The sequence below is a fragment of the Paramisgurnus dabryanus genome, chromosome 4 (assembly GCF_030506205.2).
Source record: "Paramisgurnus dabryanus chromosome 4, PD_genome_1.1, whole genome shotgun sequence".
NCBI lineage: Eukaryota > Metazoa > Chordata > Actinopteri > Cypriniformes > Cobitidae > Paramisgurnus > Paramisgurnus dabryanus.
The window spans coordinates 46,638,806-46,666,011 of NC_133340.1; the positions used below are offsets into that span (position 1 = coordinate 46,638,806).

General features: G+C 36.9%; 2 protein-coding genes across 6 annotated transcripts in view; one reads left to right on the forward strand and one right to left on the reverse strand.

The window, feature by feature from the left end:
* The window catches only part of bnc2 (basonuclin zinc finger protein 2), a 437,581-nt gene that overhangs the window by 250,441 nt on the left and 159,934 nt on the right, over positions 1-27,206 (forward strand). The gene's annotated exons all lie outside the window — the stretch shown is intronic.
* LOC135736054 (uncharacterized) lies at positions 957-18,573 on the reverse strand. Of its 2 annotated transcripts, XM_065254839.1 has the most exons (10): positions 16,038-18,573; positions 14,937-15,039; positions 13,665-13,784; positions 13,489-13,578; positions 11,482-11,586; positions 6,645-8,628; positions 6,415-6,534; positions 4,355-4,435; positions 4,192-4,248; positions 957-1,825 (listed from the first exon to the last, which is right to left on the reverse strand). In XM_065254839.1, the coding sequence occupies exons 1-10, from the start codon at positions 16,049-16,051 to the stop codon at positions 1,593-1,595; spliced, it is 2,907 nt and encodes a 968-aa protein (XP_065110911.1). In that variant the 5' UTR covers positions 16,052-18,573; the 3' UTR covers positions 957-1,592. The 2 variants fall into 2 exon arrangements, with proteins under 2 accessions (XP_065110911.1, XP_073670521.1); XM_073814420.1 differs by lacking the exon at positions 16,038-18,573 and having other exon boundaries at positions 14,937-15,588.

A 27,206-nucleotide genomic window follows, 5' to 3' on the forward strand; every position in this document is an offset into this window, starting at 1 on the left:
AAAGTACTTCTTTTATTTATCACACTTAGATATCTCATCGTACGAATACAAGTGCAAACACAGATGTCTCACTGTACGAATACAAGTGCAAACACAGATATCTCATCGTACGAATACAAGTGCAAACAAAGATCTCATTGCACAAATATAAGTGCAAACACAGAACTAATTGTACTTATACAAGTACAAAAACTTCTCTTAGAAAACACATTGTACAAATAAAAGTGCAAAAAAAAATTATTCGTACAATGAGATTTCTACATTTTTGGACTTTTATTTGTACGATGAGTTTTCTAAGAAAAGTTCTTGTACTTGTATTCGTACGATGAGATTTTGAAGTACAAAAACTTCTCTTAGAAAACTGCAAAAACTTAGAAATCTCATCGTACGAATACAAGTGCAAACATAGATCTCATCGTATGAATATAAGTCCAAACACAGATATCTCATCATACGAATAAGTGTGCAAAATCTTCTCTTAGAAATCTCATCGTACGAATACAAGTACAAAAACTTCTCTTAGAAAACTCAACGTACGAATAACAGTGCAAACACAGATATCTCATCGTACAAATAAGTGTGCAAAAACTTCTCTTAGAAATCTCATCGTACGAATACAAGTCCAAACACAGATATCTCATCGTACGAATAAGTGTGCAAAAACTTCTTAGAAAACTCATCGTACAAATAAAAGTGCAAAAATGTAGAAATCTCATCATACGAATACAAGTACAAAAACTTCTCTTAGAAAACTCAACGTACGAATAAAAGTGCAATCACAGATATCTCATCGTACGAATGCAAGTGCAAACACAGATCTCATCGCACGAATATAAGTGCAAACACAGAACTAATTGTACGAATGCAAGTACAAAAACTTTTCTTTATACATTGAGTTTTTTAAGAAAAGTTCTTGTACTTGTATTCGTACGATGAGATTTCGAAGTACAAAAACTTCTCTTAGAAAACTGCAAAAACTTAGAAATCTCATCGTACGAATACAAGTGCAAACATAGATCTCATCGTATGAATATAAGTCCAAACACAGATATCTCATCGTACGAATAAGTGTGCAAAAACTTCTCTTAGAAATCTCATCATACGAATACAAGTACAAAAACTTTTCTGAGAAAACTCAACGTACGAATAAAAGTGCAAACACAGATATCTCATCATACGAATAAGTGTGCAAAAACTTCTCTTAGAAATCTCATCGTACGAATACAAGTACAAAAACTTTTCTTAGAAAACTCAACGTACGAATAAAAGTGCAAACACAGATATCTCATCGTACGAATAAGTGTGCAAAAACTTCTCTTAGAAAACTCATCGTACAAATAAAAGTGCAAAAATTTAGAAATCTCATCGTACGAATACAAGTACAAAAACTTCTCTTAGAAAACTCAACGTACGAATAAAAGTGCAATCACAGATATCTCATCGTACGAATGCAAGTGCAAACACAGATCTCATCGCACGAATATAAGTGCAAACACAGAACTAATTGTACGAATGCAAGTACAAAAACTTTTCTTAGAACTTAAAAGTGCTTGATTTCCCTGAAAAAAAAAGGAATAATCTGACCTGAGACATTACATTTTCTTTCTTTTCTCACACTCTCTCCTGAATGCTGTTATTCGGTTCTTGACATAAAACTTCACTGATTTCCAGGTTCTGTTTTTAAGCAATTCCGGCGCTGACCTGATGCAGTCTTCACACTGTCTTATCCCTGGTAACCTGCCAGATGTGATGCAGTCTAAAAGTTTGTTTTCAACTGCCTTCACCTCCTCTTCTGTCCACTTTCTTTTGGGGCATTTTGACAAACCTAAAAATAAAAATAATTTTACATCAACTTTCAAGAAAGATAATAATTTTACCTCAACTTATAAGAAAGACAATCTTTTGCTTTACTTTAAAAAAACTGAATGTAGAGTACAGTACAGGGGTAATGTACACTAGGACATCGGCAGTCAATACCAAGTAGGGGAGTACCAGACGTTACTATTGAGCAAGGCTTTGAACCGGTTCACAGAACGAAAACGAAAACCAGAAACTTTTAATGTATTGCAAGGAACAGAAACGAAACCAGAAACTTTAAAAATATATATGTTCCGGAACAGAAACGTTTATTGAAAATAGTGGTAACCGGTTAATAACGTAATTTTTTCCGTTCTTTGACAAGATTTCTGTGTAATGACTTGTGGAAGTTCACTTCCGGTCGTTGCCGACTCAGAGAATTGAGAAGCTTGCCACCAGCAAGTACAGTGTTTCTCTCTCGTTGTGTTCAGCGCCTCAGCAGCACACGCTCCTCCCCTGTTGCATGCAGCCCGCCTCTCTCACATAACAGTGAAAAGTATTTTAACTCCGCGTTCCTCCCGCGTGTACTTTCTTTTTTGCATAAACTTCAACGTTCACAGATATTACTGACAGAGAAGATGGCTGATCGAGTTCATCATGAGTGACTTAACAAAAGGTTAGCATTACCACACATACCCATTCTGGTGTGAGTCTGTGTCCAAGATCTCTTCCTACCTATGATGCATATGCACGTGTTCTGTAGTAACAGCAACCGTGTATTCTCTCATATTTCTGTATTTGCATACAATAAAACTACCAATCGTATTTAAAATAAAAAAGCGCTCAAAACGCAACAACACCGATGAGAAGAGCAACATCAGTACAGCCTCAATGTAAATGTATGATGATTTTGCGCGTTTTTAGCAGCAGTTAAAGAGCTGATTTGATTAAACAAGTAGTTACTGGGTCGTGGGACGTTACTAGGTTGTGTTAAGTCACTATTTCATAGACAACAGAACAAATAATCTGTAAAAATAGCATCCAGTTGTGTTAAATGCAATATAATGTGACAGATCACATGGTAAAACACGACGCAATGACGCCACATATATGCTAATCGGCGTGTGACGTCATCACCACCACAGTCTCTAAAAATCCTGTGGGAAACACTAAAGTAGCATAATCAAGCCCAAGTCTCTAATGCTCAATCATAAGAGGTAAATATTGTAGGCTACCAAGTCTCTCAAGATGTTTGTTTTAAAACTAATTAGTGGTGTAACGGATCCATTCCATACAGATCACGACCCACAGTTCAGCTTGCATGTGATTCGCGGATTAATACACAAATTTAAATAGGGTGAAAGTTGATGATTTGCCTATGCCCTTCAAAGATCAGATCTCTTGATGTATAAACTTGAGAGGGAGTTGCTCTACTGTATCTCATACTGTAGTCCAGTGTTTCCCAATCCTGGTCCTCGAGGCACAGAAAGTTTTAGATGTCTCCTTATTTAAAACACCTGATTCAACTTATCAACCTCCTTAAAAAATGGTAAACATGTCTCCCTAACGAGCTGATGAGTTAAATCAGGTATGTTAAATAAGGAAACATCTAAAACTTTCTGGCAGGGGGGCCTCGAGGACCAGGATTGGGAACCACTGCGTGTAGTCCATTAAAATAAGTGGCGAATATAGCACTGAAAAACAACTTAATTTTCACTTCATGTGGAGCGACTGTTTATGCTCCATCTTCTTCCCAAAGCGACATTTGGCATTCGTCCTCCATCTATGTGTGTGTGCGTGTTTAAGTGCACTCAACGAATGTAGGCATGTCAGAATTACAGTTATGCCGCTTACATAATGTAGCCTTTTTTAATGTTTGATGACAAGATAGAGACTTAAGGAAAATTATGTAGACTAATAATTTAAATTAAATGTCCTTAATGATCAGCCTACTTATTTAGTCCCACAGCTGACATGGAACGTTATTAACCGGTTCGGGAACTTAATTTTTTTGTTCTAACCGGTTCAGGAACGCCAACTTTAGGGTTGAACCGAAAACCGGAAACGTTAAAATACTGTTTGTGTTCGGAACTAACCAATTGGGAAAAAATTCTGGTTCAAAGCCCTGCTATTGAGGCCTATGAGATTAAATTTTTAGTTCTCATTTGTGTGGATAACCAATCACAACAGACTGGGCCATCTTCATTTACAGAGTCCTTTGAAAAATATTGAACAATGTGGTGATATACAATGCATGAGAAAAGTGTTTTTTGACTTTGGATGCATGTAAACCTCTAAAACAAAATTAGGAGCCTTTCAAATACAATAATAGGGGCATTAACTTTAATTAGGCAAGTCAGCAATTAGCAGTGCAGTGCAGTCCTGACTGTTTACCTGAGTTTGAAGTCGTCGCTCTCTCCTTTGCCGACTTGCGGGCAAATGAATTTTCTTCTGAAAGAGAAAACAAACACTTTAAAATTAAGCCGTACTGTAACCAAAAGCTTCAATAATGATGATTTCAGGCAAGTTCATTTCCAGAGCACAGGTTTGACTTTACCTGTAGATGTTGAAGGGGACTGACATTGCTTCTCTTGCTGTGGCATTTCCCTCAAAGACTTGGTGCCAACTGAAGATTCCGCTGAAGGACACAAAAAAGATTTTGACTATTGTAAAAAGTAAACAATTAAATACAGGTTGTACTAGCCAAGACCATTTAGGGATGGACAATTTGACCTAAAATCAAAACCTCGGTTAATTTAACATTGACATAGATTACGATTAATTAACTATTATTTTGCCTCATAGTTCACTGAGAAGGTTTGAACTGTAAATATGCTCAGATAGTAAAGGTGGGATACATTTTTCTATTGAAGGGGAATATTTTTTATTTGAAAAGAATTTTGAGAAAAGAACAAAGTATTAGTTGTTAAGGTTATTTATTGAATTTATTGAAGATTATTGTGTTATATTATTCATATAATTTTTTTATTGCTTATTTGTTGCACTGTTTTATACAGTTATATTCTAAAACTAAAATAACCTTTCAGTTTACAGTGTTAGATTTGTGGCTTGTTTTCTCTCAGGAAAAATAAATAATATTAATGTCTTTCAGATAATAAAAATACTGTAATAAAAGTTCACTGTATGTATTTGTTCATGTTTTATACAGGAATAAGTCTAAAGCACACCATAAATTAATTATATCAATTCATACAGGGCTAGTAGTACGTATAGCTGTATATTATACTGATATGCACACCTAGGTATCGGATCAGTACTCTGTATCGGTCGATGCCCTGAGCCCACATATCTGGAAGAGAAAAATAGTATCGGAACATCCCTAAAGTAAAATCTAACAATGGCCTACTAAGAAAGACCAAAGCAAGGGCACTGTCGTAGTCAAGCAGAGAGATAACCATGGGAAGTTCCAATGGCTGTGGCCTGAGTTGGCTGGTATATTGACGTGGTCAGAGAAGGACAACTGGTCAGTCAGTCATGACACCCAGGTTTCTTGCAACAGATTTGAATTCAGGTCACCATTCTGAGAGAGGAATTCATAGACCTGTTTGAAAACCAATCTTTTGATAGCCTCAGATAATGGGAAATGGGAATAGTGAAACTAGATGATATTTCTCAACTTCAGCAGGACTAAGGGAAAGGGACTGGGTTTTTTCCGAGCAGGGGAGTTACCAAAGCCAGTTTGAACACGGTAGGAAATGTTCCAAAAGCTATTGAAATATAGAAGTGTGATTGCTGATACAATGATAAATGTTATGGCTTAGGTGATGGGTAGTAAGAATGGGGTCCAGCAGACAAGCAGTAGTATGGCCAAGTCAATGAGCGAATGATCAAAGTGATACACAGTTGATGGGGAAGAAAAGTTGTCCCAGAGTAGCTTTAAGAACTGCTTACTAATGGGTGCCACTTTTTTCAGTCAAGAAAGAAGCAAACAGATCAACTGAGAGGTCAGTGGTTTTGGTACATCATTGTAGAAAGCCATTTTTTCAGCACTAATGCTGGATGAGAAGCAAGGTAGGAGTGAAGGGTTTAAGTTTTCTGACATGTTCTCTCTGCAGCTCCAAGATCAGTATGCAACTTTAAGATTATATTATTCATTCATGGGTGAGGTTGGTTTGAGGGAGCAGGTTTGGTGGAGAGAGGACACAGCCTGTCCAGACATAAGCTTAGTGTAGGGCAGAGAGATTGTGTGGCATCATTAACCTTTAGTGAGGAAAATGTTCAATAGGTAGAGTGGAGGTGACCAGTGAAAAGTGGGTGGAAGGCAGGTTGCAGTAGAAAAACCAGTAGTGAAGGAACAGAGGACTGTTCCAGGAGGCACACAATGAACTGAATGAAACCATGTTCAGAGGCGTAACCATCAGTGACCATTAGGCATTCTAGGGGCACAGCTTGAGTGAGAATGAGATCAAGTTCCTTACCTGCTTTGTAACGGCTGCAAACCTGTTTTAGGTCAAATGAGCATATCAGGGACAGCCACAGAGATTTTTATAATACAAGAGCAAAATCTAAATCTTTATTCTTAAACCCAACCAAAGCAAACACATAATAGGTTACTTGTTAATGCAGGAATTTACATAAAATCACAGAGGACCATACCTATAGATGTTGAAGAGGACCGACGTCGTTTTTTTGGCTGTGGCATCTCACCCTCACTTTCTTCATCCTCAGTTTCAGAAACATCAGTTTCAGAAACATCAGTCTCTACATTCACTTTCTCTGCAAAAAATTATACAAAAACATTTGTTTTAATGCACCGTATAAAGTTGCACAAAAGAGATGTTACTGAACAATACAGAAATTTTGCTCTTGTACATATGTGTTATTACCATTAGGATCAAGGTTAATTTCATCAAGGTTTTTCCCCTTGAATTCTGATACCCTTCCCTGTTCAAGGGCCATCAGCACCTTGCTGATCTTTGCTAGTTGTAACGTCCCTTCAGGCAGTCGGTAAAAGTTTCTATGAACTCTTATATCATGTCCCATAAAATCTGCCAATTGGTCCATATCAGTATCTCTCAGATTAAGCACTGTAGAAAGTGTTGCAATGTGTTTCCGCAGCTTTGTGGTTTTTAGAGTCTTTGGACGTTCAGCTCCACACTGGTAGGCAACCTTCCTGATGCAATCCGTGCCTTTGTAGTATGATGTCTCAGTCATGGGTTTTGCGAAAAAAAAAAGATTTTCATCATGTACACCACATGCTTGACGATTCTTTACAAGTAGCTCCATGGAGTCCAGCATACTTGGGGTCAGGAGTATTGGCACCTTTCTGTCTCGCTTGCCTCTAATTTCAACACGTTGGAAATGCTGACAGAGCTTCTGCTCAACTTTAGATAAAGCAACCGCGACATCAGAATGCAAAACAGATGTGTTTCGGAGAAGATATGAATTCAACTTCATTTTCGAAACTTCTCCTGCTCTCCTGCGATTAAACACCATTACATCACACAGAGTCACTTGAGCAAGATTTGACCAGTTCTTTTGACTTTTCTCAAGTTTTAGCTTTTCTTGGTACAGTTTAGTTTGCTTGCTGAGATGGATGTGCATTTTCTTAACATCCTCAGTAAAAGGAAGAAGCTCTGGAGTGTTCCATTTTGCTTCATTAAGTGTCTTCAAGGCTGAGGCTGACACCAATTCATTCCATTTTGTGGTATACATTTTCTTAAACATTTTTACCTTTTGGACAATGTTTTCATCTCCTGCAATCATTGCTTCACATTCTGCAATATCTGCCATTTTTTTTAGGTTGTGCCCCAGTTTTAACGCCAAAGACGGAATTGCAAAGACCTCATCTTCTTCTCGGTATCCCGCTGTATCTTTAACGGCCTTAATAACATCATAGAAGTTTTGGGGTATGAAAAAGTCTTTAATACTCTGCAGTTTTCCAACTTTTCTAGCAGATACCAACAGCCTTCCAGCCTCACGCATTTTAGTTCTGATGTATTCATGCTTGGTTTTGTCGTTCCCCATTTTGTTGCACAAGTGTTCTCCAAACTTGATGATGCATGCATCACTTTTAACCACGTGCGTTACTTCATCTTGCTTCATGTCACTGATCAGTTTCCATAATTTTTTTGTTACTCCTTCAGGAACAGGCTCTGCATAAGCACAGAGTGCTTGAACTCTGGATCTACCTGGTTTTGTGACCTGGCACTTCTTGGCCAGGTTACACCTTGACATATGCCTCCAAAGTGCTTTTCGCCTGAACAGCCCTTGGCAGTTCAAACAGTGCAAGTAGTCCTTAAAATTCACGTTTTTAGCAGTGGATTGTTGACGTGGCACCAACACTCCTTTGCCAGCTTTTAGAACATTTGTGTTGTGTACACGGTTCCCTTTATTCCTCAAAAGATCCAAATTAATCTTCCTTTCTTTAGACCCCTTTGGATAAGAAAGAGCTTTTGCTACATCGACCTCATTTTTATGAACTTGGGCCAAGTGTCTTGCCATTTTGCAGAATGGTTTGTAACAATAAAAGCAATAATGCTTTTTGTTGTACATTCTTTGGCCATATGCAGTCTTTTTCAGTTTCATTACAGAAACCTCACTACTGCAGTCATTATCTGAATGAGTCATTGTCTCCTTAACTTCAAGTGGGGAACATTCCTTGTCTGCATTCATGGAAGATGAGGAAGAATCAACATTGTCACCTAATGACACATTGGTAGATGAGGGACTGGACAAAGGCTGTGGAATGCTGTCTTCAGATTCTTCAGAACTGCTCTCCGATTCAGGCACATACTCGTCTTCACTGTTGTCAATGCTGCTAATTGAGTCATCTGAAGTGGAACTGATCCCTAATGATTTCTTGGTAAGCTGTAAATAAATAACATAGTTTAAGTTTAAAATAATTAAACTGGATCTCTGTATGTAGAGTCCATTGTGAGTTCAGAGTTTATTTATATAATTCAAATAAAAGCAGACTATAAAATTTACAATAAAACAGTTTGTACCTTCATTTTTTTTACAAACCTAGGGCCCCATACAATGCAGTGCTAGTGTTTTTTGCTGGTTTCAGACAAAGTTATCATTTTCACGTCCAGCGCCACAGTGTTTAAATAGAACAATAGAAATCTCTTGCGCTCATGGTTGTGCTGGTCTGAAAACGAGGTGTGTTCAGGCACATTGTTGGTGCATTGTTATTTTGATAAAACTAAAATAGGCTACACCATTGACCAACTAAAACCTGGTCTAAAGTCAATGGCTCAATATTGACTTTGTTATTTAAGGAGTGGGTTAGTAATATTCATAAACGAGACGAAAACGCGGATTTTCTTTTCCTGTGTCGCACGGCGGCACTTTGGTAACACTTAGCTTAGCTCAGTTCATTCAATGGTACCAAACAGAGATGAAGTAAGAAATGACCAAACACATCAACGTTTTCCCTATTTAAAACGAGTAGTTATACAACCTTCGAGTGCTTCGACTTGGCGCAGTAAAACTCTCCCTCTCCTTATGAAAGGGAGAAGAGGAGCAAATTTTTCAGGCGTGACTTTTTACTGCGCCAAGTCGATGTACTCCCAAAAAGGCTATTCCGCCATACGTTATAGTTATCCTTTTTAACCCGCTTAAAAAAGCACAAGGTTTTGTTGTTAAACAAAACTTCTTAAATAGGAAAAACGTTGATGTGTTTGGTCATTTCTAACTTCATCTCTGTTTGGTACCAATGAATGGAATGAACTGGGCTAAGCTAAATGCTATCAAAGTGTCACCGCGCGCAACAGCAATTAAGTGCATGCACTAAGATGATAGAGGGATGTATCAACTCTTCTTAGTTAAGGTAATAACATAGTTTAATATGACAAAAAGATGGAGTATCCCTTTAATGATAAATATGTGTGTGAAACCTAGAAATGCAATTATGCCAAAGCCACAAGTCTAAAGTTGTTATGTTTCATGTTTGAGGTCATTCTTGCAAGTGTTTTCGGAAGAATAGTGCCTTTTCTAAGTGCCAGTCAGCCCAAACATAGAAGTCTTTTGTTTACATGCATACACGTTCGTTCTTATTATTTATCCTTATGTAAGCATATAAAATGCAGTTTCCACACCAGGAAATAAAATGTCACACAAAGATCTTTGGATTCGTTATCTAATTGGCTATGGGTTCTGTCTATCAATATTTTCCATGAAGTCATTGGAGGAACAAGCAAGTCAGATGACATCACAATATTTGACAGCGCTGTTTGGATATTATGTATTATACTCCCACCTACTTTGTAAAACAAAGTTTGAACGCAGGTTTAAACGCGAGTGTAAGCTTATATACAGTGTTACGATGTAAACAGTCCTCAAATTGGATATTATATTCTATTACAAGACGTTCATGCGAAATCTGATGTAAACAATAGACAATAAACCTATATTTCACAAATTATACGCATTTGTGGACAAAAATGGTAATTGGATGTAGTCTATAAGATGGTTTTAAAGAGTTATTCACACATCTGAAACAGACTGGATTCAATTTGCGATCGTTATACCAACACAAAGGTAAGAAGTCCCGTTTATATTGTGCATGTTGTCATCTGGACTTCTGACACAAAATACTACATTTATGATGCTAGAGCATCTGTATCTCAAAACAGAGACCATACACTGATGCTAAACCCGTAGACCTTTTAAACGATGTATAGTAATGTTAATATTATTAATGTTTGTAGACAGTAGGCTATATAGATATTTTTAGCAGCATTAAAAAAAACTGACATCATCCCGCCCCCGAGCTAGTGCGCGTCGAGAGGTTAAGGGAATGGGAGATGAGACTCTCATTGGTTTATTGAACATTACGCCCAAAACACACCCATTACTCATTAAGGGAATAGGAACAATCCTTTTAGACTGTGTGCCAGGCGTATAACCATTTTTTCCCATTGTTAAACTAGCAAAAGTGGATTCCGACACGCCTTAAGTGCACTTGTGCCATGCCCTTTAGACCATGTGTTTAGATAGTTAAAATAGAGCCCTATAGTTATAAACACGAGGCTCGTCTGGAAGGAAAATGGGAAGGAGTTCCTCTTTAACATTGCGCACAAGCAGATCAGTTTACTCACTAGAAAAGCATTTACGAACACTTGAAGGCGTATGGTGGGCGGAGCTAAAGAGTTATGAGTATGCGCAGCATTTGGAAACTAATCTTACACTGTGACGTCGATGGAAACAAACTTAAAAACTATTTTTTAAATAACCATGGCTTACAGTCAGATGCAGCCTTACATATTTGATCCAGAATCGGATACCGATTCAGTAATTGATCAACAGCAGCAACAATGGCAGCAGGACGTCTCTATCTAATCGTTGTTTGTTTATCCGCTATTTTAAGCAACGTAAATCTCGATGTGTTTGCATCCACTGTTGTCTCAACAAAGGGAAAACTAAATAATGTTTTCTTCTCCTTACATCCAAAGACACACTTCTTTTGTCGAACTATCTTGATAAAACAAAGTTGTTGCGTGCTGTGCAGTGATACCGGTGACTTCTACTTGACTGACCAATACTACTGCACATTACATAATAAATGTGTTACATTTATTATTTGTTGAGGAATTATATATAAAAATGTATTAGACTTTTTGACTAATCAATAGTTGCAGCTCTGAATACAACAGATACTGTAGACTAAATGTAGACTTAAGATAAAATGATCAGCACACACGAGTGTGGGAAACTTACGAATACACTGTCAGTCCTCTTTAGGTCTGGGACATCACAGGCTCCTGGTGATACAGAAGAACTGGGCAACTCTAGGATTTCTGTATCTGCATCACTGTCTGTGTCCTGAACAAAGAGATAAATATAATCAAATGTATTTTTATCCAGCAATGTTCCATCTCTGACTAAGTTTTCACCTAGCAAATCCTGGATAAGAGCAGTGTAGAAATTAACAACACCAACGTAACAAAGCTAATGTTTAAAATTTAGCACATATCAAGCAATGTTTTTATATATATATATATATATATATATATATATATATATATATATATATATATATATATATATATATATATATATATATATATATTAAACTTAAAGTGATTGAGCTTACTGAATCGCATGCTACTGTCAAAGGGACTTTTCACACCTAGTCACTTCATGAGTTTTCTCTAGGGATGCTCCGATCAGGATTTTTGTCTCCTAAAAGTACTGAAAATATGAGCAACGGGTTGTAAAAATGCTCGCGCTACGTAAAAAATGTCTTTAATTGCAGCCGCATTCAGGATCCTTTTGATGACAAAAGTAAACAGAAAGATCGGTTTATGAGATCGGCAGATTTAGCGAGCACCGATCGAGTCATTTAATGCCATTATTGGCCGATACCGATCGGCGGCCGATCGATCGGAGCATCCCTAGTTTTCTCTGATCGGATAGCTATCTGATTTGTTAAAACTCTTCCATTTACATTTGGCCTCATAAATGTGTCTTGGCAAAATGGATAACAAGCTGATCTTCTACTAAAAAACGCAAAAACACTATTTATTACTCCTAATAAATAGATTGCGCTTTACAGAGCAGCAAAAGTTTTAATTCTTGGTTTAATATCGAGTTTGTTTAAAATGTAGAAACCTAAAGGCAACTGTTCAGATGTAAGAGCCACAAAAGCTGATATTAGTCACGTAAGAATATTTATACAGTATATGTAAAATGACTACAAAGAAAAATAAAATCCTGCACAAATAAATACACGTGGATGAGACAAAATCCACTCGGGCCTCAAAATCCTCTCCCAAATGTATCTCCTACAAATGAATGCAACATTATCATCTACATGATCCTCAAGGACATGACATCTTAAAGCCAATTTATACTTTTGCGTCGGGGTTACGCCGTAGGGTACGCCAGACGCTAGGCACGTAAGCAACGCCGTCATGAGCATTTATACTTCTGCGTTTGTGTTGCTCTGCAGTTACACCGCCGAAATGCGTAGGAGGAAACACAATGCATTCACGCCGACCAATCACAGATCTTGCGGTCCGCGTCGTTTCGACGTGTAGTTACATTTTTGAGGAGGTGCACGTCAGGTTCTGCGAAAACTACGGCGACAGGGTTCGCGTCTATGCGTATGTTACGGCGTACCTATAACGCGCACCTAACGCAAAAGTATAAATTGGCCTTTAGACATACACAGTCTTTGCACCGAAGTACATGAAATTGGCTATACAAGTCATTGCTATTTAATGTTTTAATTTTGAGGTTGACTTTTTTGTACTAAATATATAAAATATATTAAAATGACTTGCACTGGCAATTTCATTGTAAATTAAAAACAACAAAAAATTAACAGTACATTAATTGGGCACAGTTTTATGTACACTGAGTAAACTAACAAGATATACAAACTCCCCTACTGCTAAATTGGGGAAGGAGACCACAAGAAACTCTTGAGTACAAGTTACTTCTTCTGAAACAGGCTTACCCCGCTGTCTCTGGTTTAACAAACCTCCCGTTTTGAAACGGAAAACTCAAAGAGTTTCCCTCATTTCAGGGTTAACATACTTAGTTTTCACCACCTTTCTGAAACGGGCTCCCAGTCTTTTTATGATTGGATAGCTATCCAACCAGAGAAAACGCATGAATTGACCAGATGTTAATATCCTCATAAAGCCAAACCAAATTGATGTGTGTTTTATGGTACATGTCGGCTATGTTGTCTCTGGCGACATTATGACAAATACTCACCGCAGATTTCTTTGTAGACAGTGACTTTTTGCCAAACGGCTTGGTAACATCTGAAGGTATTGAACTGTCCATATTTCCCTTTGAATCCAGCTGATCAGATTGACAGAAAGTGTCATAAATTATTGCCTTTTTAAACACACCTATTACCTTTGTATTTTTAAAACACACAAATTTACCAAGGATCGTTTTCTACACATCAATTTTAAGTCAAGTATGTCCTGCTGGAGGGGAGATGGGACCTGGTCATCTGGGTCCTGGTGAGGCATGATGGTGCCAACACTTGATGTTTCCATTGCCTGAAATAAGTTCATTTAATTTATAACTGCAGTCAAAAAAATTTTTTTCTTTCACTTTACTTTGCAGCCTCACTTGCTTTAAAAAGTGAATAGGGCATGCAATATGTGATTTTATATGAATATTAAAAGTGCCCATATTATGAAAAACTCACTTTTTCTGGGTTTTGGGGTGTTATTTTGTGTCTCTGGTGCTTCCACACACATACAAACTTGGAAAAAAATCCATCCATGCTGTTTTGAGTGAGATACAGGTTTCTGAATGTCCTCTGCCTTGAGTCTCAGATTGCACAAGTTCAAACTCAGCTCCGAAGTGACGTAACTAGCCGTTTCGTCAAATTCCGTTTACTAATAGTGCTTTGCCAAACTAAAAGTGTTTTGCCAAACTAAGCGTGACTGGGCCTTACTGACCTGGCTTTTCTGACAGGGCTAACGTACCCCCAAGTCTCTTCTTTACGGTCCGGACCTCCCGCTAGCTTCTAGCAATTAGCACGCGGTCCTCAAGCAGTATATATCCCCCGCCGGGTCTAAATTTCTGTCATTTGCAAAAATAATGCGTTTGAAAATGTTTTATAATGGGAATATGTTAGCATTGTCCAGGGAAAACGAGTGTATTGTTGAGACTGATACATCATAATTTACTCTGGAATCATTATGTGTCATGAGTTTCTTCTCCTGTAATGTACTTTTTAGTGATACTTTTTTGCTTGATTTGTCTGTTGGCAACATAAACCGTTAATATTAATATATAAAAATAATAACACAGTATTGTACTGCTCACAATATCACTGAGCACGCACACATGACCTTAGTAGTGGGGTGTGATCAAAGGAGCAGCAGCTCATAAATATGTAATGACCACCTCAAAACGGCACAATCTGAACTGCCCTGAAACAGAGGCTACTAGAGATGGGTAACAATCTTTTCCTACAAGCTATTACAAGCAAACAACTTTTGAAACATGCTTTATGGAACTCATACACCTATATAACTTGTGGAAAAGCAGTCATAATATGGGCACTTTAATTTTCTGTCTTGGCAAATATGTAGGTTTTGTACATATGTTCACATAATCATAAAAACTAAATGTTTTACATAAACAAAACATGCAACGATTAAGGCTACTTCAATTTGCATGCATGAAAAAAAAATCACCTTTTCTCTAGCTGATTGTCTCCTGGCACATTCACCATGATGCTTTCTCAGTCTTGTGATGCGACGTTCAAACCTGCTGATCCTTTTGTTGACTTTATTTGGGCTGTTTAAAATAAAATCAACATCTTTACACATGTACAGTTATGTACAATACAGTTACATCTACAAAACTCTTGTTTACATGTATGCACAGACCAACCGTGACCAACCATAAACATAACATTTTTGCCACTAAACTGCACTGCATGCATCACAATGTTATTATTATTATTTTCTACTTTGGCACATAACTGCTGGCTATTATTTTCAGCAGGGATATCAAAACAAAGGTGAGAAGTCCTGTTATTTAGCATGTTGTTATCCGCAATTCTGTCTCAAAATACTGTATTTATGATCCTATAACATCTGAATATCTCAACAGAGACCATTTACTGAAGCGAAACACTTGGACATTTTAAACAATGTATTTTTGCTAATATTATAAACGTTTGTAACGTAGTCTATATGGTAAACAGTGTAAAAACGGTGACGCAGACGAATTAACATTAGTCCACATCAAGAAGTTTTTAACTAAAATAACCATCTCTAGTTTAAAGTTTTCAATTATGAACAATAGACTCACACAACACTTGAAATATTTATGATTATTTTCCATGCGCTATGACATAATAGGCTTGTTCGACTTCCTACGGTGCCGCTAGAACTGACAGGCGGATGACCTTAAAGTGCCACGAGAGCGAGACGAAATTACACTTCGTATGATTTCTCAAATCGTTCTCGCGGTACTTTGACGTCATCCGGCTGTCGGTTCTTGCAGCGCCGCATGAAGTCGAACAAGCCTAATGTTGACAATCAGAACACACGTGACGTTCGGTTATTGATTTAAAACAAGCATATTATTAAGAGTTAACATAAATCAATTTCATATTTATGTGAAGACGATTTACATTCGTTAAACTATCATTCTATCTATCATGAGCACGCTTGCCAACACGCTTGCTAATTGCTAATTACCTAAAGCTTTAATTTAATCTGTTTAATTGATCTACCTCATCATATTACTACTATAAAATTTACCATGGTTTCGATAACATTTCTTACCTTTTTTTGTCCATGATGCTCCCATCAAAAAGAAATATTCCGGGGAGATGTTTCGTCTTTCCAAGTTCTGATCAAAATTAAACTAAAATGGAGGTCGCACCTGCGTGACTGCATGAGAGTGAATGGGGGAGGGGTGCTGTTGTCATCCCCTATTGGCTATCGCAGGGGGTGGGGTGGTTGTGATGGGGACTTGATATGTCAGGTGAACACACAGTTCAGGAAATTTCCATTAGGCTTATAAGCCCTTCTGATATTATCAGAGGTTTTGAAAAAAAAAAATGAAATATTGACTTATTTTTTAGATTTAATTACATTTTGCATCTTTATAAATCAAAATTAAAAATGAACAGATTAATGTAAAAAAGTCAATTTAAAGTTATCTTTTGTCTAATTGTTTCTCCCACACATTACTCTCAAACCATGATAATACTTTATTTTAAAACTGAAATGGGCATAGAGTGCTGCAGGGATGATGTATTTTTGCAGGCTATTTGAATGTGAACTAATCTTAAAATAAAGAAAATGCTTAATGCATCAAGACCATGATATTGAAAGACTAATCTGTAACATTATTAATAAAGCAGCCTTCTATATTGACAAACAGATCAGGCCTAATATGATGCATTGTGCTTAACACACTTAATGTGCCTTAATGCATTAAGACTGGCATTTAAAGATTCAGTATAGTCTAGCCTACACCTTGTTAATAAAGCATACTATACAGACATGCCTATGCAGGCATTTAAGCCTACATTAAGCCATGTAAAGCGTTTTAGAATGAAAACCAGATGGATAACAACACTTGACATATCACACCATGTCATTATTTATTTAACAAAAATAAACCAAGGGAAAAAAGACATGAGACAAGTTATGACACTGTTAAAAGATGAATTAAGAGTCTGACAGTAGTATTCAGGCTCTGCTAATCAAATGCCTGTGATTAAGGATTGCCAGGGGAAATCCTCTACTGGAAAAAAACTTGACAGCATGGCTAACGTTTGCAAAGCTGCATGTGAACAAACACCTCACAACAAATGCAACACATGCTTGTTCACCCTGCTGAAAAAAACAGAATCAAACCAGCATGGACCAGCATGGGAATTATGCTGGTCTATGCTGGTTTAGCTGGTGGTCACCAGCATACCAGCACCAAAACACAACATATGCTGGTATGCTAATGCTGGTTTAGCTGGTGCTAATGCTGGTTTAGCTGGTGCTAATGCTGGTGCTGGTTGGATGCTGGTTTAGCTGGTGTTCACTAGCAAACCAGCACCAAAACACAACATATGCTGGTCTTGCTGGTATGCTGTTTTTGTCAGCAGGGCAATAAACCCTTTTCCAGCTCACGTGATCAAATAGCCTGCGCGTGCATTTTGACGACGAAAGTGGTATTGTTCCCCATTGGTTCTAACGTGTTAGCAACTCAGAAAGTTTATCAAAATGGTTTCCCAGCATCAAAATGTCTGGTTGTTGCGTTTGGTTGCACTAATATAATAACTAATATAGGCTACGTATATATGTATCTGGCCACTTTATATTTGGCCATCTGCTAACATCTTCTATCCACTCCACTATAGTATACGGATCAGGTAGCTGTGTTAAAAAAGTTGATAAGTCAATGTTTTAAAATAACTTTCTCTGTCTGTGTTGCTTCAGTGCTGATTCTTGCCATACTTCCGTTGCCAAAATGTGCGCGCATACGTTGCCACGTCATCATTGTGTACAAACAGTAAAAGGGTCTATAGGCACATGACCTGGGCACCTCACAGTGATTGAGTCGACCATGTGCTCTGCACATTTTGTATATCTCTTTTATTTGACAGACAGTTCAGTTCATGGAGATCTCTTCTAATTAGCTGATGATTTGAATCAGGTGTGTTTAATAAGGGAGACATAAAAAATGTGCAGAGCAGTGGGCTTCCAGGAATAACGTTAAGAACCACTGGTATGACCATTTTGCAAGATGTAAACAACACGGGGTCAGAAGCACTTTCTGTTTCAGTTTTTTAACACTACATAAACGTTGGGATAAAATACAACCAACAGAACATATAGAACTGAATTAAAAAAGTTAAAAATCATCTTTAAAATGTTTTTTATATGTGAAATAAAGAAAACAGTTACAAACTGAAACAGGAAGTGTTTCTGGACCAGTGTTGTTTACATCTTGGAAAATGGTCTATATTAAACCATCCTAGAGTCCAATGTGAGGACATCCATTTGACAGCTAAAGCTTAGCCACAACTGGGTCATGCAACAGGATAATGATACAAGCACAGAATCATATCTACAACAAAATGTCGGAAAAGAAAATAATAAAGTGGTTGCAACAGTCCAGTCATTGTCCAGACCTCATCCTGACTGAAATCATGTGCATAAACAAAAGCTCCACCAACCTCAATGAACTGGACATTGCAATGTTGTAAAGAAGAACCAAAACCTCCAAACAATGTGAGAGACTGATACAGTCATACAGAAAATTATTACTTAAAGGGATAGTTCAGCCAAAAATGAAAATTCTGTCATCATTTACTCACTCTCATGTTGTTATAAACCTGTATAAATGTGTTTGTTCTCATGAACACAAAGGAAGATTTTATGAGGAATGTTTGTAATCAAACTGTTTGTGAGCCTCGTTCATTTCTATAGTAGGACAAATAATACTATGGAAATGATTGGACTCACAAACAGTTTGATTACAAACATTCCTCATAATATCTTCCTTTGTGTTCATGAGAACAAACACATTTATACAGGTTTATAACAACATGAGAGTGATTAAATGATGACAGAATTTTCATTTTTGGCTGAACTATCTTTAAGCAGCTAAGAACGTTACCAGCATTAGCACCAGCTAAATCAGCACCAAACCAGCATTAGCATCAGCATTCCATGCTGGTCATACCAGCAAGACACAGCATATGTTGTGTTTTGGTACTAATTCCCATGCTGGTCCATGCTGGTTTGATCGTGGATTTTTCAGCAGGGTTTCCTTGCATATTCTTATTTATGTGACACCCAGTCGGGCCAGTGGTTCAGATTTTATCTTGCCCTGCCAAAATTCTTACTGGCCCCAATAAAAAAATCTGTGTCACATATTTCAAAAGAATAATTCAAAAATAATTAATTGTATACATATACAACAGACACGTTCCAACGAAAAAAAGGCTCCCAACTTTTCTGCTTTACCTGTAAACTGACAGCAAATTGTGCAAAATATTGCATTGTTTCTTTTGTCGGGTTTTACCCAAGTAGATGTCTGCTTCAAAGATGTTAAATAATATACATTGATGAAAATATATTTTAGTGACTGAGGGTGAAGTACTGGTTCGATCGGGCAAGTGACAATACTTTTTACTGTCCCGAACGCCTCTCATGCTTGCCCCGGGCCACCGGGCAGTCCTTTATGTTGAGCCCTGCCTTGTTTAACAACATCAAAGACAAAAAACCAGTGGCTTCTCTTCCGAGGGGCGCAAATTCAAAATATGTGTTCAGAATGTGTTACATGTGTTGCTTGTCATTCCGAAATATGTGTTCGTTTTGTCATGTGAACCTATGTGCATCATACGTCTTGTCAAAATATGTCCCTTCTGCACATGCGTCGAGACGCTCACGTTCACACAATTCTCACAAGACACTAACTTAACCCCTGCTGAAAAAAACAGCATCAAACCAGCATGGACCAGCATGGGATTTATGCTGGTTTAGCTGGTGGTCACAGCATACCAGCACCAAAACACAACATATGCTGGTATGACCAGCATGGGATGCTGGTGCTAATGCTGGTTTAGCTGGTGCTAATGCTGGTAGTGATGCTGGTTTGATGCTGGTTTAGCTGGTGTTCACTAGCAAACCAGCACCAAAACACAACACATGCTGGTATGCTGGTTTTTTAGCAGGGACAGTAAACTTTGATTATATATTAAGCGAGTATCTGGCAAACGCGAGCGTCTCTTTTATCATAAACCCTTTAGACCCTTTTTTATAACTTCCGGTCTCTGTTTGTTTAATGGTCTGACTAGTGTTTAAACTGAACTCTGGAACAATTACCTCATGGAAAATTACAAATGTTTTAGTTTCCTAAAGATAAGGGGAGATGACCCTTATCATTGATCACCGCTATGTGAAGAGCATTTTGGCAGCCAATCTGTAATCAACCATGTTTTTATTTATGGTTACGTGTAGTAAAGATTTTTTTGGTGTATTGATTACTATAATCAAAACTATGCTATGGTTTAACTACAGTAACCATATATTTTCTTTTGTTTTTAAGTGTAGTAAAACCATGGTTACATTTCCTAAAGGACACATTATATACATTAATTTTAAACAGTAACATTAGCTCAATGTAGTTTTTGATACGCTTTAGCTCTGCTAAGGGTAATCTATTTGTTGTGTATTTTGCTTGTTATCAGAAATAATCTACTCTAAAAGGTCACTGATGTTATTGATTCTTTGTAGAAGTTTACTGGCAGTTACGTTGGTTCCACAAAAGTCATTTGTTTATGTTGTTACTGCAGTTCTTACAGTATTTTTCAAGTTGTATTCTTCAAATACAATGGCATAATGTTGTAAAGATGCCTTCACACGACATCAACACCTCCGTGCAGCTGTGGTTGTACAGTAAATTATCATTGGTTGTATTCAAACTGAACAATATACTGTTCTACCGAATATCTAGCAGTAAGTGTATCGACATAAAAACAGTGTTTAAACTCATTGTTTACTTCATTATATTTCTCTCCAGGGAAAAGTCAGTATGCATGGGTCAGAGGTTTTTTATAAATCACACATTTTGAATAGGAAGAAGTGTACACCTCTTTCAGGGCAAGTTTTGTGCATATGCAATGATTATAAATTAGGCCAAAGACTATTTTTACTACACCCTGATACACAACACCATAGAATTTAATAGGATGTCTTAACTTTTTCACACAACTGTATGTTGGGTTAGGCTATTTTCAATTTGAACATATAGTCTATAGCAACTTATAAACTTGGACAATTTCAAAAGTCACTGTCATTTAGAAGTTGTCTTTATTCATAAAATAAAAGCAATAGGATGGGGAAAAATAATTCAAAAAATTAGAAAGAAAACTAGATAGGGTAAAAGTTTGTTAACACACTTTATGTTGGCTATATAAGAGACCAGAACCAGGAAATAAATATAAAATCCACGGAACCATCTGTTTTACTAATTAGGTTTCTTAAACATATTAGTTTTTGTTTATATTACTTTTTATATTATTTTTAAGTAATGTGTTAAATGTCTACTTTGTTCATAGACAGACTGGCAGACAGACAGACAGACTGACCCAGGTCTGAAATCAGAGATGATAAAGATCCCAGAAGAGACACCAAATATATTACATTTGGATATATTTAAACATATCAGAACATATAGCAGAAAATAGATAAATGATTAAGGAAATCAATTACGTGTAAAAAAAAATTATAATATGTAAAGAATAATTCATAAAAATAAATAATATGAATAAAGACATCATCATAAACATTGACCATTTTGGATTTAATGTTAAAAAAGTCTCTTTAAATCTGTCTGAAACGATTTTGTAATAAAAAAACCACACACACTTGTTCCAGTATTGACCACAGGGGGCGCACTCTGATACACAGTTTATACACACACACAATATTGTTTCTGTGAAACCGACCCCATGAGAACCTAAGGGAATTTTCAGGGAAACACTGCCAGACATGTTAAAGTGGCCATTTCTATTCATTTCAATGGGTGTGCCGGTGGGGACCTCGAATCAGGTCCCCACCGTTCAGGAGGTCCCCACGGGTTTGGTGTGCAAACAGGTCCAAGTCCACATCGGGATATAAAAACAAGTACACACACACACACACACACACACACACACACACACACACACACACGTGCGTTCAGGTTTCCATGTTTTTTGGGGACATTCCATAGACGTAATGCATTTTATTCTGTACAAACTGTATATTCTATTCCCCTAACCTGCCCCATTCCCTAACCCCAACCATCACAGGAAACTGTCTGATACCTTAGATTTTCAAGAAACATCATTCTGTTTGATTTATTAGCTTGTTTCCTCATGGGGACATCAAAATGTCCCCACAAGGTCACAAAAATACTGGTATTCCTATCTTTGTGGGGACAATTGGTCCCCCCAACGTGATAATTACCCGGCCACACACACACACACACACACACACACACACACACACACACGCACACACACACGCACACACACACACACACACACACACACACACACACACACACACACACTGAAACTTTCATGACTCCCCCATTGCCAAAACACTGACTTGTATCAACATATTTCTCTGTGTTTGCAGTATGCATTTTCTCAAGTACATGCCTAATTAAATTAACTCACATGCCTTTAATGAGTTATTGCCATCTATTTTTAATGGGTGGCGCATATCAAAGAGCATTAAGTATAGCGCTTCTCAGCAGAGAGGCGTAGAGAGTGTTTGAGCTCATGCTAGCTCATAGCAGGTTTTCACAGCCAAGTGTTTTCAGATGTCCACAGCAATATCATTATTATAATTATATCACACTATTGGACTCACTATATTGTATAATATTGACTGACTATAAGTTGGTAACTCTTACGGTACTCATTGAGCTATTTATATTAAATGGGATTTCAGCTAAATAAATGCAGTTTAACTATGATGATTACAGCAATGTTTTAGGCTAATGGGTTAGTAAGCAGATGCTTGCTGGATTGTGCCGAAAGTTTTGTTTCCATCTGCCTGCTTGATTTTTACACATTTTCTCATCAAATGCAGGACTTTAAAAGCCACATATTTTATATATATATATATATATATATATATATATATATATATATATATATATATATATATATATATATATATATATATATATATATATACATATTTATATATTTATATCAGAGTCCATCCATGCAATCTGATAAAAGATATTAAACATTTCAACGTTGGCTATCCAATGTAAAAGACAAGAGCATTTCAGGTGGGTCTCATTGTAATAGATCAAAGCAGAACCATGCAATCCTGTTTTTGCCTTTGACTAGGCTGATGAGCAATAGAGGCACAAAAACTGGGCCGTCTCCCCTCCTCAATGTCAGACTCATTGGGGTTCCACGCTTAAGTCCATTTCCATAAAATATTAAAGACTGAGTTTCCTGTAATTAAAGGAGTGGGTGCATCTGTTCAGACTGCGGTGCTGTAATTAGCCCTGATCAGAGTTGTTTTGTGATGACAGCACAGTGCAAACACACTGGCACCACGCAGCAAGGGGCAATAGGCCATGGAGCTACACACACGTTCACACCAACACACACAAAACCACACATACTTCGGAGAAAAACGGGGGGCTTCTCTTTGTCTTTCCCGGATGCAGAATTATCTCCATTGCTATCCATTTATTGATCTGTCTTTTACCCACATGTAATTCTTTCCATCTGTCTTCTCTCTCCATCTAATCTGCTCCAGCTCCTAATGGCTGCCATTCCCGCCATGAACAAGATAGTAATGTGCCCTGGTAGCTGTTATGATGTGAAATGACCCTATTGATTGCTTACCCTGCTGACAAAGAAGGTGGCAGATACCACTTATTACTGTTAATGAGGTGCAGAATGCCTTAAGTGACTCCTCAGTCTGAACGCTGACAATAGCGCTGCGGCAGCTCATTAGTGACAGGGACAGTAATCAGCTCTGGATAGAAAAGAGATGGCATCACATATGGTTCACTTTGACTCTGATAATGTGTGTTTCGTTTGGATTTTGGAGGTTAATGTGCCCCCTGGGGAGTATGCACAAAACATCTTATAGTGTTAATAATGAAGAACTTTGGACTAATTTGTTTACTCACTGCTGATCATATATGATATTTGTGTCTTTTCTGGACAGATGCAGAACAGATGGGAGAGTTTTTGAAAGGCAATAGTCATTTTCTATCTCACTTTTCAGTTTGTGACTTTATTCTCTTCTCTCAAGTTGGAAAAATGTTACACTCAGTTTGTGATTCCGAATGTAGAATCCTGTTACACAAAACAGGCTTTTACCACACCGCAACGGCAAGGTTTGCCTGCCAAATGCCTCAATCAACCATTAATGGAATGCAGAATGTCATCATTTCTTTTTCCAGTTTCATAATTAATCATATCCAGCATTACAACCTTTCTTTTCTGTGAAAGGAGTCCTTTTTTGTTGAGGAAGCATGTAAATCCAGAGAAGCAGTTCACTGTGCTTTGTACCATTATGAGAATCATGCACATATGTAATTTATCTCAGACCTTAATGCAAGCCAACACAAACCACTAGTAAATACTAGATCATGTTCCTGTCATTCTCAACCACAAACATGTTGATCAATATCATCCACTTGCAATAACATATTGGTTTAATATACTGCTTGTTTATTGTTTTGCAAATTAATCTATGGCTTATTGAATGTTGCAAGGTTGCAGATTTATTTAGAGAGGGAAGAGCCTGTGGGAACAGTCAATGCTTAAACATTTTAGGTGTTAAAATAAATGATTCAATCACATTTATAAACAAGCTACTTTTAAATAGTTACTCTTCTACTGGTTAATTCATTCTCTATCTTCACTTGTCAAAAAAGTGTCTTTTAAAAAAAAATTCAACCCTTTTCTTTTTTGGTAATATTAAATAATTCTTACATTTAAATGTCATCACTTTTTTACCATCACGTTTACCATCACGTTTCTAAACAAGCACTGAGGCGACTATAAAAGCGTGAATCTGTTTTTGTGTACATATAAATGTTGAAGTGTTCATATATTTATATATTTATTTAAACTATATATTTACATTAAAAACACTTTTTAAGGACTACATAAAACCTGTGTAAAGTCCCTTATACATTTTTAAATATATTTATATTTATTTTATAAATATATTTTCCGAATAGGTAAATGAAGACTACATATTATTTGTAAAATAAGAAATACATTTGTAATCAGTGGTGCCAAAAATCTACCACTTGTTAAGAATTTTATTTGTCCTTATCAATGTGTATTTACAAACTATGAACAGCTGCCTCCATAACAGAAAATATTCATGTCAAACTATATCTACTGTACAAGTGTTATTAATTTTGAAGCCTCACAACGACAACACAAATTACCCCTCTAGTACAAGTGACTCTTCCGCTGAAGTGAGATATTTGACTGCATGCATGTCTGTGTGTGTGGGGGGGAGAGAGAGAGATTTAGAGTCCCTGAACATATGGCAACATGTCATGGATGTTCAGTGGCTGTCATTGATTGTGATTAAATAATTTGAACTATGAGGATTTTAAAAAACTTGTAAAGAGACAATTGAATTTGTTCTTTCGCTGTGTGCCATTTCACTTAATATCAGTGCTAATAAGTGTATTTCTAAAATAGAACACTACAATAGAAGTAGTATGTCTTCCAGTGGTTGTGTTTCACATAAACCTAGGGTATGGCATAATTTTATCGGACCATACAACAAGGACATTCTCAAATAACGGAACCATAAAACTACATTATATATAAGCATAATATCTACATACTCCACCAAAGTGTACAAAATCCACCATACTAATATAATGCACGGGACTTACAGAAAACAAAAATAAGTAAACAATAGAAATTGTGAAAATATACTAGCCCAGTTGTTTATCATGCTTTTCAAGGCTTTTTTTTAGCCAAAGTGCAACTCAGCAATAGATCTACTAAAACAAGCAAATATCAACACAAAACATTCCACCATATATACTGTAACAATCCATCCACAGCCAGATGTTTTCATGACAACAGCCATTAAACAGACTTTTAGATGATGTGATAGCACATGAGTTAACCAACTCGAACCTAAAATATTACAGATTAAATATTAAGTAATATCTCAGTAAACAATGCTAAATAGAAAAACGAGTCTTACTTTTTGTCGATGTACATTCATTATATCATAAGTTGGCATATATTCAATAACATGCACAGATAACAAAATAACAGTGTGTTCTTGGCGGAATAGTAAGAACATTTTTAATTAACCACAGAAAACATTTTTAACAAGGATCACACCGTACGCGGTTTAAATGGTTAAAAACATGTGACGCACCGCACTACCTTAATTTGATTGACTTTAGAAAAAAACAGTGTGCTGTGTTTTTTATGTTACTAGGCAACCACTGAATCAGCTGTCCTTTTAGTCAAGGATTAAAGTGTAAGCCCTCTTGAAACTTTGGTTTGCTGTTAACTGTCATATTAGCAGAAACTTTTAAAAGAGCTCTCGCAGTACTTTGACGTCATCCGTCTGTTGGTTCTCGCAGTGCCGCATGAAATCGAACACACATATAAATCACTATTAGGAGCGTAACAATGTTCTGATGTTCTGCTTAAATATTTGAATATTTGTTGAAATTAGTATAAAAGTGATGTGATAAAATAGACATCCCTGCTGGGCACAGTGCATACACATACAGGTACCACACCACATACACACACTTACCAACAATGTTGATTATCCTCCCCTCCGATTTTAATATATTTATGTATTGTTTATGTCTCTTAAATCAGGCCTATGTTCTTGTTTCTACGTGTTTATACAAATGTTTTAAAATATGAGTGTTTAAAATTTAACCTAATACATGGTTTGGCCACAGAAGGGGCAGAGTCTGTGTTATAAAAGAGGTTGCTAGACTCATAGGACCTCTTTTATAAAGCGTACATACACAAAGATTTGATCGTAAAGTGTGCATTTGATCGTAAAGTGTGCATACGCTGAAATCCACAGCAAAGACCATATTGATAAAAACGATCTTTGACGTGGAAAAGTGCTTAGCTCCACGTCAGGGTCTGAGCAGACGGACGCACTTTTGCTTGTCCAATTGCTGCAGGTTTTTGGAAATACAAGTCTTTCTTGCTGCTTGTAAAGGATTTAAACATTGACAGATTCTTTTATTAGGTCAATGACATTAATAAGGCATTGTTTAAAGGCAGAGATTTGAAATTATTTAGCTGCGCACAATTTCAAGATCATTTGCGATTTATACATTTCACATGTGTATGCCTGTTGTCTGTGCCCACATGCGTATCACACGTACGCATTTTTGAGAAATGAACATGAGATCAAATTTATGCTGGTTTTGACGCAGCATTTTTTAAA